This window comes from Nothobranchius furzeri, chromosome 12, assembly GCF_043380555.1.
Source record: "Nothobranchius furzeri strain GRZ-AD chromosome 12, NfurGRZ-RIMD1, whole genome shotgun sequence".
Taxonomy (NCBI): domain Eukaryota; kingdom Metazoa; phylum Chordata; class Actinopteri; order Cyprinodontiformes; family Nothobranchiidae; genus Nothobranchius; species Nothobranchius furzeri.
In genome coordinates, this window is record NC_091752.1 from 62,057,551 (window position 1) to 62,074,043 (window position 16,493).

The 16,493-nt window shown below is 45.0% G+C and overlaps 1 protein-coding gene across 7 annotated transcripts in view; it reads left to right on the forward strand.

Moving 5' to 3' along the window:
• Positions 1-6,860: 6,860 nt before the first annotated feature.
• Positions 6,861-16,493, forward strand: part of fancl (FA complementation group L) — a 30,446-nt gene continuing 20,813 nt past the window's right edge. For 2 of the 7 annotated variants that reach the window (XR_008565830.2, XM_054750646.2), the window contains exons 1-6: positions 6,862-7,110; positions 7,185-7,243; positions 7,370-7,430; positions 10,707-10,763; positions 10,872-10,969; positions 15,632-15,728. Coding sequence is in view for 5 of the 7 variants with exons in the window: in XM_054750646.2 (XP_054606621.2) it covers positions 7,024-7,110; positions 7,185-7,243; positions 7,370-7,430; positions 10,707-10,763; positions 10,872-10,969; positions 15,632-15,728 (459 nt within the window). In the remaining 2 variants the exon portion in view is untranslated. Of the gene's footprint in view, positions 7,111-7,184; positions 7,244-7,369; positions 7,431-10,706; positions 10,764-10,871; positions 10,970-15,631; positions 15,729-16,493 lie in introns of all 7 variants that reach the window. The other 5 variants (XR_008565831.2, XM_054750647.2, XM_054750648.2 and 2 more) reach the window with 3 other exon arrangements.

Genomic DNA, 16,493 nt, shown 5'->3' on the forward strand with positions numbered 1-16,493 from the left:
AGCTCATCCAGAGTGTTGGGTCTTGCGTCTCTCAACTTTCTCTTCACAATATCCCACAGATTGAAGCAGTCATTTCTGCAAAAGGATTCCCGACCATGTATTGAGCATAACTGAACATAATTATTTGAAGGTTGACTTTTTTGTACTAAAACACTTTTCTGTTATTGGTCGGATGAAATATGCAAATTTTTTGAGATATGAATTTTGGGTTTTCATGAGCTGTACGCCAAAATCATCAATATTAGAAACCATAAAAGGCTTGAACTACTTCAGTTGTGTGTAATGAATCTAATATATATGAAAGCCTAATGTTTATCAGTACATTACAGACAATAATGAACTTCATCACAATATGCTACTTTTTGAGAAGGACCTGTATATGACTTACATTTTTAAAAAGGATTTCACAGTTTTGAAATAATTTTAGCTAAAGTTACTCAGACCTGCTGTAGAAGGTCCAAAAAGCCTGTGTCATGTTCCGTTTCCTCACTCTCCTGTGCCCCTTCATGGTTTTCCTCCTTATTGTGTCATTCACTTTGATTAGGTATTTCTTAAACATCCCACTGCCTTTCAGTGTATTAAGCTCCGTAACTCAGTAGGTCATTAGTTTATTTATCTTTAGTTCTCCTGTGTCAATTTTTCTACAGTGTTTAGGTTAATTTATGTTCAGTAGCTTTTGTTTGACAGGTTTTTAGTTCTGGTTTCCTCTCCTGCTTTGTTCTGCTTCTCCTCTCGGTTTATTAGTCTCACCTGTGTCTAATTCTGTTAATTACCCAGCCCTGTGTATTGAACCATGTCTTGTCTCTCAGCGTTTGTTGGGTGAGTTATCTTCAGGGTTGGCTGTGGGAGTTGTTTGGGTGGTCGGCCGATTATTCGGCTGGGTCAGGGGCTGGTAAGAGGGATCATGGGGGTAGCAGTGATGCCTCGGGCGGTGACTTGGATGCACAGGTGAAGCAGCAGAGGCTTGTGGAGGGCAACTTTGTGGTCCGCATCAGGGCGGTGGCTGGTGCGCATTTTGCGACCTCCAATCCTTTCGCGGTGACCAGGGAGCTGAGTACATTGATAGGGGATGTGCTGGAACTGTTGTGTTTCATGGACCTGGTGCCTGTGCGGTGGGTGTGGGGTGTTGGCGGTGAGGGGGTGCCCATGAGGGCAAGCAATGTGATCTGCTGCACCACTGCTGTAATTTTGGTGGGGCCCATCAGACTGCTCATATGGGTTGTGGGGCATATAGGTCGGCGGTGGAGGTGGAGAGGTTTCAGGTGGAGCATGAAGTGTCTCATGCGGAGGAAGTGCATCGTGTAGGGGTTAAGAGTGGTAGCGTTTTGGGGTCCGGGTCTCTTTTGGCTGGTGGTGTGGATGAGGGGGCAGGTGTGGTAGTGGTGAGGAATAAGAGAAAGTTTTTGGCCTTTCTGATTGAGGCCTTGTGGAGGGTGAAGCATGTGGCGACTAACAAGTCAGATGTTGTTCGCGGTGACTGTCACTACAAAGACTTTTTTGGGGTTTTGTGATGTGTCCCCCGAGGAGGTATGGGGGACTGTGTTTTCACGCGGGGTTCAGGGGTCTGCTGCGGGTCATGGGACATCCTTGGTGAAGGATGTGGGAGCTGGAGGAGGTGGGGGAGGTTTGGTGGTAGTGGGGTAAGTTTTCGTACATGGTTGTGTGAGTGTTCACTGGGGAATGTGCTGGTGAGGGATTGTGTTGGTGTTAGCTCTGTGAGTGCACAGGGGTGGGGAGGTTCATTTGTTGAATGTGGCAGGTTGCGTTGGTGAGGTTGTGGAGGTTGTTGTGGCAGCAATGCACCTTTTGGGTGTCCAGCCTGCCTTTTTTCGGTGAAGAAGAAGCGTTTGTCGGTTCATTGCCTGAGTGTGTCTCCTGTCAGTGTGTTTGTAGCCTCCTGTGTGTTCCAGTTTCGAGTCTGTCTCCTTAAGAGTTTATTGAGTTTAAGTTAGCTCCCTTGCTTTTAAGCCTTTTGGATTTTTGTTTCAAATAAAGGATTATTTATTTTGTTAACTACTCGCTCCCTGTGTCGTTCTGGGTATCTGAGCATTGGGTCCCACTTCACCTAAACGTAACAGGCTGATTTAACTTGGAACTGTGAGATCGTATGAAAACTTTTGCTGTTTAAGTTGAATTCAGATAGACATGAAATATATATTGATAATAATTACATATGTAACAGTGATGTTGAAAGGCAGGATACAATTTTAACCTGTTTTTGTTCTTGTTTTGTTGCATTGGAATTTAAATGTTCCACATTTGGCAAGTTTGGACAAAATCAGTTATGGTATGGCATGAAAATTAAAATATAAATATAATTAAACTAAATAAATTAAAATGTTAAATTCTATCAGTTGCTCATTCTGCATTGACTTTGGAGAGTGAGGAGACCCATTCGATATGGCAGCGATGCTCTCCAGTGCCCAATCATCTATGAATTCATGTCTATGATGTCAGCATAACAACCACTGTTTATTCTACAGAATCATTAATAACAAACACATAGAGCTCCATCCAATCCGTTATTCATCAAATATAAACCACTGAAATTTTATGATCTAGTGAATATGAAAATATTGCAAACAATGTATAAAGCTAAAACCAATACGTTACCCAACAACATTCAGAAAATGTTTGAAAAAAGAGTCAGTAATAATTTCTTAAAAGGAACTGAAGTATTTAAAAAAACGAAATTTAGAACCAGAATGAAGGAAATCACTATCTCTGTAAATGGCGTGAGAATATAGAATACACCCTCAGGTCACCCTTCTCAAAGATGGGGACCACCACCCCGGTCTGCCACTCCACAGGAACTGCCCCCGATGACCACGCAATGTTGCAGAGACGTGCCAACCACAACAGCCCTACGACATCCATAGCCTTGAGATACCCAGGACGAATCTCATCCGCCCCCTGGGCTCCGCTGCTGTGTAGTTGTCTGACTACCTCAGCAACTTCTGCCCCGAGATTGGACAGTCCATCCCCAGGTCTCCCAGCTCTGGTTCCTCGGAATGCATGTAGGTGGGATTGAGGAGCTCCTCAAAGTATTCTTTCCACCATCTGACTTTAGCCCCAGTTGACGTCAGCAGCTCCCCATCCCCACTGTAAACAGTGTGAGCGAGTTGCTGCCTTCCTCTCCTGAGGCGCCGGACAGTTTGCCAGAACCTCTTTGGAGCCGATCGATAGTCTTTCTCCATGGCCTCACCAAAGTCCTCCCACGCCCGAGATTTTGCCTCGGCAACTGCCACTGCTGCACCCCGCTCGGCTATCTGGTACCTGTCTGCTGCATCCGGAGACCCACAGACCAGCCACGCCCTGTAGGCCTCCTTCTTCAGCTTGACGGCTCCCCGAACCTCTGGTGTCCACTAGCAGGTACGGGGGTTGCCACCACGACTTGCACCGGCCACCTTGCGACCACAGCTAGCAACAGCCGCCTCAACAATCGCAGAGTGGAACAAGGCCCACTCGGACTCAATGTCCCCCACTGATCTCGGGACGCAGTCAAAGCTCTGCCGGAGGTGGGAGTTGAATACCGTCTTAACAGGTTCTTCTGCCAGGCATTCCCAGCAGACCCTCACTATGTGTTTGGGTCTGCCAGGTCTGCGCGGCATCTTTCCCTGCCATCTGATCCAACTCACCACCAGGTGGTGACCAGTTGAAAGCTCAGCTCCTCTCTTCACTCGGGTGTGCAAAACATACGGGCGGAGGTATAAATTGCGGGTGGCACAGAAGTCCAATAACGAAACACCAGTGGAGTTGAGATCAGGGGGGTCGTTGTTCGGAATCACACCCCTCCAGGTCAAGCTGTCATTGCCCACGTGAGCATTGAAGTCCCCCAGCAGGACAATGGAGTACCCTGATGGAGCACTATCTAGCACCTGTCCCAGGGACTCCAAAAAGGGTTGGTACTCTGTAGTGATATTTGGCCCATAAGCACAAACAACAGTCAGGACCCATTCCCTGACCCGAAGGCGCAGGGAAGCTACCCTCTCGTCCCCCGGGGTAAACCCCAACACACAGGCAGAGAGTCTTGGGGCTAACAAAAAGCCAACCCCAGCCCTCCGCCTCTCACCCGGACTCCAGAAAAGGAGAGTGTCCAACCCCTCTCAAGGACTTGGGTTCCAGAGCCAATGCTATGTGTCGAGGTGAGTCCGACTATATCTAGCCGGTACCGCTCAACCTCTGCCACAAGCTCCTACTCCTTCCCCGCCAGCGAGGTGACGTTCCATGTCCCAAAAAACAGTTTTCTTGTCCAGGGATTGGACCGCCAAGGCTCCCGCCTTGGTCTGCCACCCGATCCACATTACACCAGACCCTTCATGTTCCTCCTGCGGGTGGTGGGTCCACAGTTGGATGAGCCCATGTATCTGGTTCGGGCTGGGCCCGGCCGGGCCCCATGGGCGAAAGCCCGGCCACCAGGTGCTCGCTCACGGGCCCCAACCCCAGGCGCGGTGGGCGGAGTCAAACATTTGACTCCGCCCATGATGTGCCCCGCCCCGATCTGCGTACTGCAGACTACTGGTTGCTGTGACACTTTTTTCAAAAACCTTTATTAACAACTTTCAAACAAACAATAAAGCAGTTATTTGAAATGAGTAACTTCATTGCTCCTTTGTGTAAAAGTTTAAGAGCATCAAATAATCATTCTAAAATGAACTCATTTCATTAGAAAATTCATATTTCCAGAAAAGGAACTTGAGCCTTTTCTCTTGTAGCAATGACTTGTGGGTAATACCCTTGCCGGAGGTCCGCATCGCTGCAGACTTGGGTGAAGTCTAAAAATAAATGATAATTCTTAGTCAATTAGCGGATGATACAACCCTGTTCTTAAAAGGCAGAAACCAAATCCCAACAGCTTTAAAAACAATTAAATTAGTTTCAGAGGCATCAGGACTAAATCTCAATATTGCTAAATGTGAACTAATAAAAATACATGAAGGCCCGGAGACCTCCTTGTTTAACATCCCTGTTAAAAAAGAAATCTGCTATCTAGGAATTTATTTTACAAATGTTCCAAGTGATAGAAACCAGAAGAACTTTCTGAACACAGTAGAAAAAAAAATCTTGAACAGTTGGCTTCAAAGAGATCTGACATTATTTGGAAGAACTCGTCTAACAAAGATGGAATCCATTTCTAGACTGATATACCCTGCTCAATCATTGGCCATATCTCCTAAAATTATTAAAGAAATAAATAAGATGAATCTTGATTTTATATGGAAGAACAAAAATCACTACATTCAAAAAAGTGATTTAATTAAGAATTATGAAGACGGTGGTATAAAAGCAATAGATTTTGAAAATTTGAATGGAGTATTAAAAATTAAATGGCTTAAATCCTTCTTAACAAATAAAGAGGAAATTTGGCATATAATTCTGAAATTTATATTTGAACAAGTTGGAGGAATGGAATTCCTACTAAGATGTGATTTTGAAATCCTGAAGTTGCCTCTCAAACTTTCTGAATTCCACAGACAAGTCCTCTTTTTTGGAAAAATGGTTTTCAAACATAACTTCAGCCCACAAAATGTTCCGATATGGAATAATAGAACTATTTTGGATAGAACCAAAACCATATTTGTAAAAAGTTGGATGGACAGAGGAATTTGGTCAGTGACACATATTTTAGACGAAAATGGAAATATTCTTTCACTTAAGAACTTCAATCTCAAATATGATGTAGACATTTCTGAAAATGAATATAATATGGTGATTAATAATATCCCAAGTGCATCTAGTTAAAGCTTCTATCGGTTATATATTTAACCCTAGACTCAAAATATTAGCAGTTGATGGGATAGAAATTTTCAATAAAAAATGCAACAAAATTTTCCTGAGAAACAAATTAAACAAAACCTTTTATCCAAACCCAATACTCCGATTCTCGTTACTACACAACTTTTCAAAAGAAGAAATTAAAATTTTGAGAACCAACGATCTAAAATTCTCTTTACCCCCAAAGTAAGAAGTCCATTTTAAAACCTTGAATGATATTTACCCATCTAACCATTTAATACAAACTAGATTTAAGTTCAATGTGGAAAAATGTTACTTATGCAAACAAAACGATGAATCGACCAAACATCTTTTCTATGAATGTGATAAAATTTTAATGATGTGGAATTCACTCCAGGATTGGCTGAACTCCAATCAAATTTATATAAACAATTTCACAGTTGAAGATATCTTATTTGGCATTATACCAAAAGATAAAAATAATGAATTTCTAATTAATAATCTCATAATCTTAACAAAAATTTTCATACACAAATGCCGATATCTCAAAAATCCACCTACTTGGAATAATCTCAAAAATGAAATTAAACTGCTGTTGAGATCCTTAGGTAAAATGTCCATCCCCAATGCTATAAAGCTTTATAATTTCATTATGAACACTAATCTCTAACCGCTTTTTGGATGATATACACAATAGACCTTGTTTGCTCTTTAACTTTCCCCTTGTACAAATTTTATTTATATACACATATAATTTGTGTTTTCATGCTGTCTTACTTGTATCCTTTCATGTTCTATTCTTGTTTTTTTTTTTTTTGTTTGTTTGTTTGTTTTTTTATTGTCTTCTTACTGTACCAAGTTGAATTGTATCTACAAAATGCAAGTTGAGATGAACACTGACTTCGGAGCTACTCTGTAATGTCATTCTGCTAACTAATTTTGAAATGTAGTCGCTTTTGTTCGTTTGGCAAATGTTCAATAAAAGTTCTTTAAAAAAAAACTTACTCAAACCATACGGTTTTACGGGTTTTACGTTGCATCTTCTTCTTTTATGCCAATTCAGGATGTACAGACGCAACAAAACGCAACACTGCCCCCTGGAATAGAGGACGTGACGTAATTTACCACCGGAAATGACATGTTATTTTGCTTTTGTTGGCGGACTAAGGGCTTGCTTTCGGTTATTCTGTCGCATGACTGAATAAAGCAAAAGTGAGCGGTGCAACCCCGCATCTGCGTCAGGTCTGCCGGTACTAAACTTACAGACGTACCGGAACTTCCGGTGTAATGGAGGATTTATTAGTAACGGAAAACCCGCTGCTTCTACCGCTCAACAAGGAGAAAACGGCTTATGACGGCTTTCTTTGTGTCCAGGTAAGACCTGACACGGTCTCTCACACAGTCACACACGTTATTGTGTTGTAACCCAGACCGTTTTGTTTTTACAGGACAGAGATTTCCGAATAAGAGTCCTGCTCCCATCAGACCTGCAGCTTAAACGGGCCAGGTACTCCTCACCTGTGTTAATGCTGGGAGCTTCACAGATCTAGTCCGACTCAACACTAGAGTCTGTGCTCCAACACAGGTTACTCACCTGTCCAGTGATGGAATTCTTCTGGTTTTGTCCTTGCAGGTTACACTGCTGCTGGCAGCTCAGACACCTGCTGAGAGAGTACGAGCTCATAGTGAGACAGGTGAGTGTGACTGAGAGTGAGACGTGAGTGTGACTGAGAGGGCGAGACAGGTGAGTGTGAGAACCCTAATCGCAGGTAATGCTAAAATCACGTGACACATTTCCTTTTTCTGATCCAATCAGAACCTTCCAGATCTGACGCGAGGCGTGGTTTTGTTGGTGCTTGGTAACTCCCCTATTGTTGTCCTTTTTTGATTCGACCGCAAATCAAAACATCCAAATTGTAAAACTATGCCCACGTCATCTTAACTTCAGTTCAAAGCATTCTAGAGAAGTTGTCGGAGTGGCCAATCCGTAACTTTCCTCTTCAGCCGAAAGAACCAACGACAAGCTGGATTAAATCTGTTTCATGTTCCACCTGCTTGCCTTATCCTGCTGCAACGGTTCCTTTCAGAATAAAAGCTGAATCTTCACGACCCCTTTTTGGGTCTTGCTAGATGCCAATAAAACTGTCGTGACCAAGCACCCACAATGCGGGTGAAAAATTGAGGCCAACCCGGAAGTACCAAAAATTGCAGTTCCACCCTCATCCGCTGGGGGCTGGTGTCAGAAGCGAGCAAATCCTCATTGAGTCCCATGCTAAAAATACCTATTTCACAGCAGAAATAAACATGTTTACAGCCTGGTATCAAAACATGTTTTTGGTTTAAATGATCTAGTTTACACTCATGACAACTCTGAGGGGGGTGAATTTTTTTCTCACTCTTCTGTTTAAGTGTATTAAAAGCCCAAAATTCTGTATAATTAATGAGCATCAGACACACGTGACCACAGAGCTAGCTCCGTGGAAAGGCCTCAGTAGAGCCTCGGTCTGGCCTGGAAACTGTTCCGGGATTTTGAGTCTCTGTGTTTGTGTATTCTTGTTTGGATATTTTTTGTGCAATTGTTGGACAAAATGACTTGCTGTGGCATTAATTGCACTAATAGAGCATCAAAGGAGTCTCCACTTCATTTTTACAGTAAGTAAAATTATATTTATGTATTTTAGGTCACTGCCGAGCTGAGCTTAGATTTTAACATGTACTGTTTAACCACGAAATTTAAATGTAATAGGGTAAAACCCAGTGTATTTAACATAATGCTGCACTTTAGAAAATGGGTTGAAATATAACATGTTGATGGAGCTGGGTTCCGACTATCGGCTTGTGGAGCTCTCGGGAGACCGATGTTTTCCACCCGTTCTCCCCTCCCAGCAGCTCGGCGCATCTCTGTCTGATCACGGCTTCTGTCTGCTGCGCGGGCTGACGGCTTGTGGAGCTCTCGGGAGACCTCTGTGTTCCACCCGGTTTTACCCAGTGGTCAGCCCGGCGTATCTCTGACTCAGAAGCTCTGGTGTTGTGCACAGTTAACTCCGGTTGTAGCTAGGTTGCTACCTCCGTTAGCTTAGCTCCCACCTCCGCGTTAGCTTTGGGCTAGCTTCAGGTTAACTTGTAGCTAGTTCGACTGGGTGTCGTCAGTTGATCCCAGCCTTACAGCCACACCCTCAGCTCCTCCTCTCTTCCCTTTTGTGGTATCGTCTGGGCTTGACGGAACCTGTGACACGGTCGAAATGGCGGTGGTGGCCACCTCCCATTTTAGCTCAAAAACTTATTATTGGAGTCTGTGGAAACCCATTGTCCAATATTTATATATCGATGGTCGTGACCTGGAAGTATCTCAAGACTGGTCTGCAAACCGCTGCTTTTCTACCGGCTTCGGTTCCAGAGGAGGTCAAGCTGGACCTTGACATTCGTGATCTAATGGGGACTTCCGCCAAGGGTACGTAGACCGACAGAATGACGTCTCAATGTGTGTTATAAATCTCCAAACCAAAGCTTAGAGCGAAACATCATCTTCACTCCCATCAGAACTAATCGTTTCTCCGGATCTGCTGGTTCTGAACATATTTCACACAAACACCATCTCACGTCTCATTCACACCCAGATCCATTCATCACATAGAGTGTTTAGTGTTTAAAGTTAGTCTAGTTTTAAATTGTTTAGTAATAAATCTTCTTAACTTTAAAACTTGACTCTTTTTCTTTTGTCTCTGGGTTAATACAAAGTGGGTACATAATCCCTTCAATAAAAAGTTCCAATCTTCTGGTTTAAATTATCCAAAGATCCATAAGATTGATTTCATATTTCCTATGGAATCTCACATTTTATGGTTCATTAAATAATATGTAAATTTAATCGTTACGCACATTTTGGACATGGAGAGCACCTGCAGTGCTGCTGCTGAGAAGGATAAAATTATGAAATCCTGCAGCATTATCACTTGTACTGCTTCGTTTTCACACAGAACAAGACCCCCCACACACACACATATGTGCGCGTACACACACATGCGCACACACTCACACACACACACACACATACACACACACAAACAGCCTGAAGCGCAGAATAAGGAATGCAGAAAATCAACAGGGGGACAGATTGAGACAGAATGTCATGCGTCTGTGACAGTGTGTGTCCTGTCGCTGTCACCCAATTGATCATGCGCCCTGGCTACTAGGACAAGGGAGATCTCTGTTTGGGTGACTGGATAGCATGCGTGACTTTCACCCGGGAGACTGGGGATCGAATCCCGATTGGACCATTTTTTTAAATATCCGCAACATTGACGGCTTCAGCAACGCTGTGCCACTCCGTGGATTTTCTCTTATTTGTTTTGCAAAAGCACTTCCTTTCATTTCTCCACCTCACCCACAGGTACCTCAACTTCTGCTTCTGTGAAATAGCGCTTCCTTGATCTGCCTTGATCTACGGTCGCCATGTCATTGGCGAAACACTGCAACAGCTGCCTTATGTATATGCACGAGATCCATAAGACACTTTGCATTGACTATTTATGGCAGTAAGTGGGCGTGGTGAGGGCGGGATGTGACTAAAAAGCAGCTGAGAAACATTCTCGTTAGTCTCCGATTTATGAAGCGGAGATTGCGTGCAGCTGTGCGTACTCCATGTTTGATAGATCACAAACCTGCTCGGCGTAAGTAATTTTTTTGCTGAGCTTAAGTACGGTTTTAGTAAGGATTCTACGCAATGTTTGATAAATGAGACCCCAGATGAATTAGCCCTGGCCTGTAGATTGTGCCCACCCCCAGGTGGTCTGGGTGAGATTGATCTTTGCCCTGGGCTGTAGAGTTCATTATCTTCACAGCCTTTAAGCTATTCTTAATTATGAAAGTAGGAGGCAGCCACATTAATCACAAACCAGCTGTTTTGATTTAAACGTCTAGAGCAACAGTGTCATGGTTCCTCTCAGAGACGTTTGTGTTCTGTGTCTCAGAGGTTGCAGCAGTCGGCTCAGCTCAGCACCTTCCTCCTGGAGCTCAAGACCATTGTGGTGAGAAGCTGTTAGCTGGGTCTGGGTGACCGTGCTGCTTTGTGACTCTTTAAGCACGGAGGTGTGACATGCACATGCTGAGAACACAACGGTGTGTGTTTGTTACAGGAAGTGTGTATGAAGAGCCGTGCAGGGTCCTTCGCCATCCCCCCTCCTCAGTATTACTCTCAGCTTATCTCGGAGATGGAGACCCTCGGATGGGACAAGTAAGTCACTCTCTCTGTGAAGCCCAGAGTGTTGGGCACCGTGCTGTTGGGTCGATCACCACGACAACCAGCTTCATGGAGCTGTGTGTGTTTGTTAACATTTTTAATTTATTTCTGTCGGGTCAACGGTGGACTGGAGACTGACCTTAGTTGGCATTAGTGGTGCGACGGATCAAAGATCTCCGGGTTCAGATCATATCACAGTTTTCAGTCAGGGATCAGATCGTTTTTCAGATCAGCAGAAAGAAAATAAAAAACAAACGGCTTTGATCTCTCTCTTTATTTTGTAGAACACTTAGTGTTATTATTATTTTCTGCTCAATTTGCAACTTTCTGTAAAAGCAGGAGTTAAAGGTCTGATTGCTGATTAAATGTTAAACGGCTTGCCCTATAAAGACACGCTCTCCCTTCGTGGTCAGCTGTCACTCATCTCTCAACAGCATTTACAGGTCCCACCACGTTATGTTATATCCAAGGCATGTAACCGATCTGCGGACCGCAGAGATCCGTACTGATCACGGATAAATGATGATCTGTTGCACCCCTAGTTTGCATGCAGCCGTCCGTCTCTTTTGGCCCTGTCATTCTCCTGTCCAGGTGAACCCTGCCTCTCTGTCATTCACCTGTTTAGGTAAAGTCTGCCTCTCTGGGAGTAAAACCTACAGTAGGTGTTTGAGGGGATTCTCATCTGTGTCACCAGGAACCTCATAGCCGACAGTTGTGGCTGAGTCCAGAAATGTGGTAAAATGGTAAAATGGCCTGTATTTGATATAGCACCTTCTAGAGTCCTGGAACCCCCCCAAGGCGCTTTACAACACAACCAGTCATTCACCCATTCACACACACATTCGCACACTGGTGGGGACGAGCTACAATGTAGCCACAGCTGCCCTGGGGCGCACTGACAGAGGCGAGGCTGCCGAGCACTGGTGCCACCGGTCCCTCCGACCACCACCAGCAGGCAAGGTGGGTTAAGTGTCTTGCCCAAGGACACAACGACAGCGACAGACTGAGCGGGGCTCGAACCTGCAACCTTCCGATTACGGGGCGAGCACTTTACTCCTGTGCCACCGTCGCCCACCGTCCATGTGGAGCAGAGTTTGACCCTGAAGAGGGAAAAATAACGACGGTTTAGGGCTGAATTTTTACATTTGAAATGAGACGCACTAAACAGCCTAACCAATGACTGACCTGTCTACAGTACTATTAGACACACCTGTGCAACCAATATTTATTTCATCTAGTTGCTGTTTGAATGTTCATATCAAGTTTCCACAGTGGTGTGTCCCTGAGCTAAAACGTATAAATATTACATGCCTTACAGATTCTGTTGGGTAATGTTTGCTGCATTAGCGGTCATGCTAACGGTAAGATGACAGGACTCGCAGGAACATCACCTTAGCAGAACAAAGAGACTCCTTATTGTGACCTCACACCAAGGTGATCACAGGGATGGAAAACCTGGAAAAGGATCACGGTGCTTTAAAACGTTCCTGAAACCGTAGCTGGAACCGCTTTCTTTGTTGGGACCAGCTGACCAGAACACACTGAGTGATGCAGGAACCGTTAGTTTCACTAAAGTCTGGGTGACGACGTTAAATCAAAGACGAAACACATTTAAGTGGGTGGAAATACCAAAAGCAGAAAACGACAGTAGTCTGGTTTCTTTATAGCACAATAATCTGTTTTTATCAAAGTGAAACAATCGTTCTGGGAAACCTGGAGAAACTAACGACCCTACGTCAGCTGTGTGTGTGTGTGTGTGTGTGTGTGTGTGTGCTTGTCTTTATATGCTTAAGTGTAGATTTTGTAACTTTCAACCTGCAGTGTGGACCCTTAAACTGTTTGATGTGTGGATTACCGTTTGGGTTCGATTAGGATTAGGAGTAGATCAGCCTTGGTTAGGGTTAAGGCGGGCGTACACTGTGCAACTTTTTCACTTTTTTGAGCCGATTTTCCACTCGTGCAAGAATCCACGAGATCGGGGCGAGTTTTGCGCCGAGCGTCGTGTAGTGTACAGGGGGTTACGAGAGGCGATTAACACCACGTGACCAGCTACCGATCAGCAGTCGTGAGCTCGCACAAACTTCTGGCGTGTTTAATATTTTGCTCGTCCCTCGTGAGGGTATCGCACTGTTGAAGCGACGCTGCGAGCAGCTGCGACCCAAAAAGTATCAGAACCGCTCACGGCGCATGCGCAATCCTGCATCAACACCTCTCCCCGCTATTTCCCTAATAAAATACGTTGTTCATTTTTATTTCTACACGTTTTTTTTACTCACAAAGATTGTCAAGAAAGCGTGTTTGACGTGTTCATGTCAAATTAAACTGATCACAAAACACAGATTTACTTTATTTCGTTTCCTCATCCAACCCCCATAAATCCTGTGTGTCCTCCTGCAGCACTCCCGAAGGACAACAGGCAAAACAAGACAAAAAAGTGACGTGTTGAGTAAAAACTGCTATTTTTAGCATATTTTTAGGGCTGACGTGTTGCTACCAGACGTACAGTGAGCACATGACTCGTGAGTTCTGCCCTGCGAGGAAGTCGTACAGTTTGAGCTGAAGCTGAGTGCTACGAGTGGAAAAAGTTGCACAGTGTACGCCCAACTTTAGTCAGAGGGAATGGAAGTCAATGAGGGTCCTCACTATGACAGAAATACAGACGCGTGGTGTGTGTACGCCCGCAGCATGGTGTGTGTTTGTCCCCCAGAGGTCAGTGTCTTGTTCCCGTAGCCCTCTGGAACGACAGCGTTCCACATTAATAACTGCTCCTTAATGATGTCTTTATTTATAGGTATTGAGTTATCGTTAAATCCAGGTCATATTTAATAACGCTCTGACAGACGCAGCTAATACCACCCAGTTCCCCCCAGCTCAGATTAAGCCTTCACCACTTTTCCACTTCTCTATTAACGACCACGACTGCAATTATGATATTAGCAAAATGCTAATGGCTCTAATTGAAGACTCTCAGGTCTTAATGGGGAGGGTATTACCCACAGCAGGCCTGGATCTCCACAGCTCTCTAGATTCTCTTAGTGTCTTAATTGGTGCGTTCCATGCTAATAACCTTCAGGGACTTCAGCCAGGATGCTGTCTGCTGATCGGACCTGGACCTGGAGTATGCTCTTCTTCTCCAGTGTTGCCATCCTCATAGGCTGGAGACTCCGAGTCTGAGGCAAAAACATGCATTCCTTTATAGAGACTAGGTCAACGTGTCATCCATCATCACACAGGTTACCCAGGAGGGTAACCTTCTCAGATATCACGGTGTGTGTCTGCGTTGGTATTTTACTGACATCACAACCAACGACGTGGATGGGAAATCATGCAGATTACCAAGGCCGCCCAAACTTTAGCGGCTGTGAGCGTAACGGCTCATAAAGGACTTCTCTAATCCTGGAAAATAAGTGCAGTCACTGGTTGTACTGGGAATCCTCCAGTTCAGCCCATCAAGACCGTAAACTAGATTAGAGAAGAACGAGGTTGTTGTCGGTAGGAAACCCGTAGATCAGCTTTATTTGGTCTTTGTCTTCATTGTCCTCTAGCTTCACTTCTGTTCACCTTCATTTGCACGTGTGTGTTTGAGACGAGCACAACATATGTGTTGATCTTCCCACTCATGAATCATCTTCAGAGACAGACACACACACACACACACACACACTTGCTTCTGTGTGTGGAAGTGACTCACTTGGCTGCAGAGTTGTAAATGGGAAGCTCTCATCAGTCTTCTCAGCAAGACGTCTGACTGTCACGCTGTTCCCATCAGGACCAGCGGGGACGGAGCTTGTCCCTGGTGTCCCGGGTGGGAGACCCCAGAGGAGAGTGGATGTGTGTGTTGCTTCTACACTCGTTAGTCCTTGAAGAAAACCAGATCTTAAAAGAGTTTGACGGCATGAGAGGATAAACACTTTTAAAATAATATTTTCTCTGTCTCAATAATTGAATTTCCATGCTCCAGCATGTCTTTGCATTAAATAAGCTAAACACGTTGTTCCTGAAACGGCGCCTTCCGCAGGTGAAATCATTGCTGGTGATTTAGTGTCCGACAGGAGTAGAAGGACAGGCACATGAAGACTCCAGCCTTTATCTGTGAGTGTTTTTGGTTCTACATCTGAGCAGTTTCTATTTTTTTCTACAGTTCGGGTTCTTGTTCTGCAGAACCGTTTATTCACTATCACAAATGGGCCTTTCTGCTGTATTAGCCAACCGGCTGTTAAATCAGCCTTATTTCAGCCAGGGGATCGATCTGAACAGTAGTCGTGCTCCTCGTGTGCACACGCTCACTGAGTGCTCTGAACGCTTTTATTACTGGAGCAGAAATTGATATTTTATGGGTGTGTAGTCATAAACGTCCTCACGAGGATAGCAAGAATCATCTGCTCTCCACAGCTGCTAATTAATAGATCAAAGCTGAGTGGCTCTGTGTGTGTGTGTGTGTGTGTGTGTGTGTGTGTGTGTGTGTGTGTGTGTGTGTGTGTGTGTGTGTGTGTGTGTGTGTGTGTGTGTGTGTGTGTGTGTGTGTGTGTGTGTGTGTGTGTGTGTATTACCACCCATCAGTGTTCCTAATGTTTAGGCCTGGTTAGGGGTCCTGTGGTGGTTCCTGGTGGACGTGTGGGAGGGAGGCTGATCCAGGGCGTTTGTGTCTTTCTACAGGATAATCTTCTTAGACACAAACATCCAAACACTGAAACTGAAGGCGGAGGACTCTTCTGGAAGGCAGCACACGCTCTCCATTAAGCTCAAGTCCAAGGTGAACCTCACACCACTCACACCACAGTTAGTCACCATTCGATAGAGTTCAGCAGCACAGATCTACATCACAGCCCATAGATCCGGGTTGGACGGGAGAGGTGGTGACTGAGACGTACCAGAGCGCAGCGTCACGGGACACGTAGCTGCTTCTGCTGGATCACAGCGTTCAGCTCCATGCTGATGATGACCTTCAAGTCGTCTAGACTGGCTCCTGTTGTTGAAGGTCCTGCTCCAGCTCCGCAGACTGCTGCCTGGTCACAGATCAGTCCCACCGTTTCCATCAGTGGGACGTCTTGTTGCACACACAACCCATTCAAGAACAGAAGTGCGTTTTACACCAACATCATGCTTGTTTTTATTCTGCTGAAGGAACGTGTTGGTTTTATCTCAGGTCCTGGTTATTTTCGTAGGTGGAGCCCTAACCCCCCTAAGTATCAGCAGAAATGTTCCACCCATGATTAGAGACCGATGGCTAGGATAATGTCAGAGTACGCCTGTTTAGTAACAACTTTAACTTTGAGCATGGTGAGATGGTGCTCACCGGAGCCTGGAAGACGTCCACCTGGGATACGGGAGGACTGACAGACCTCTCTCTGTGCCCACCTCTCCACCTGGCCCTGCTCACCCCTCTGGCACCAGATAGACTCAGCTTGGAGCTGTCTGAGCCTCCAGCTGCCTCCACCAGCTCCAGCGCCAGGTCATCCCTCAGTGGGCACAGCTTGGAGAGAGGCAAGCACTGGCAGCGAGGAGGTTTGGACGGCAG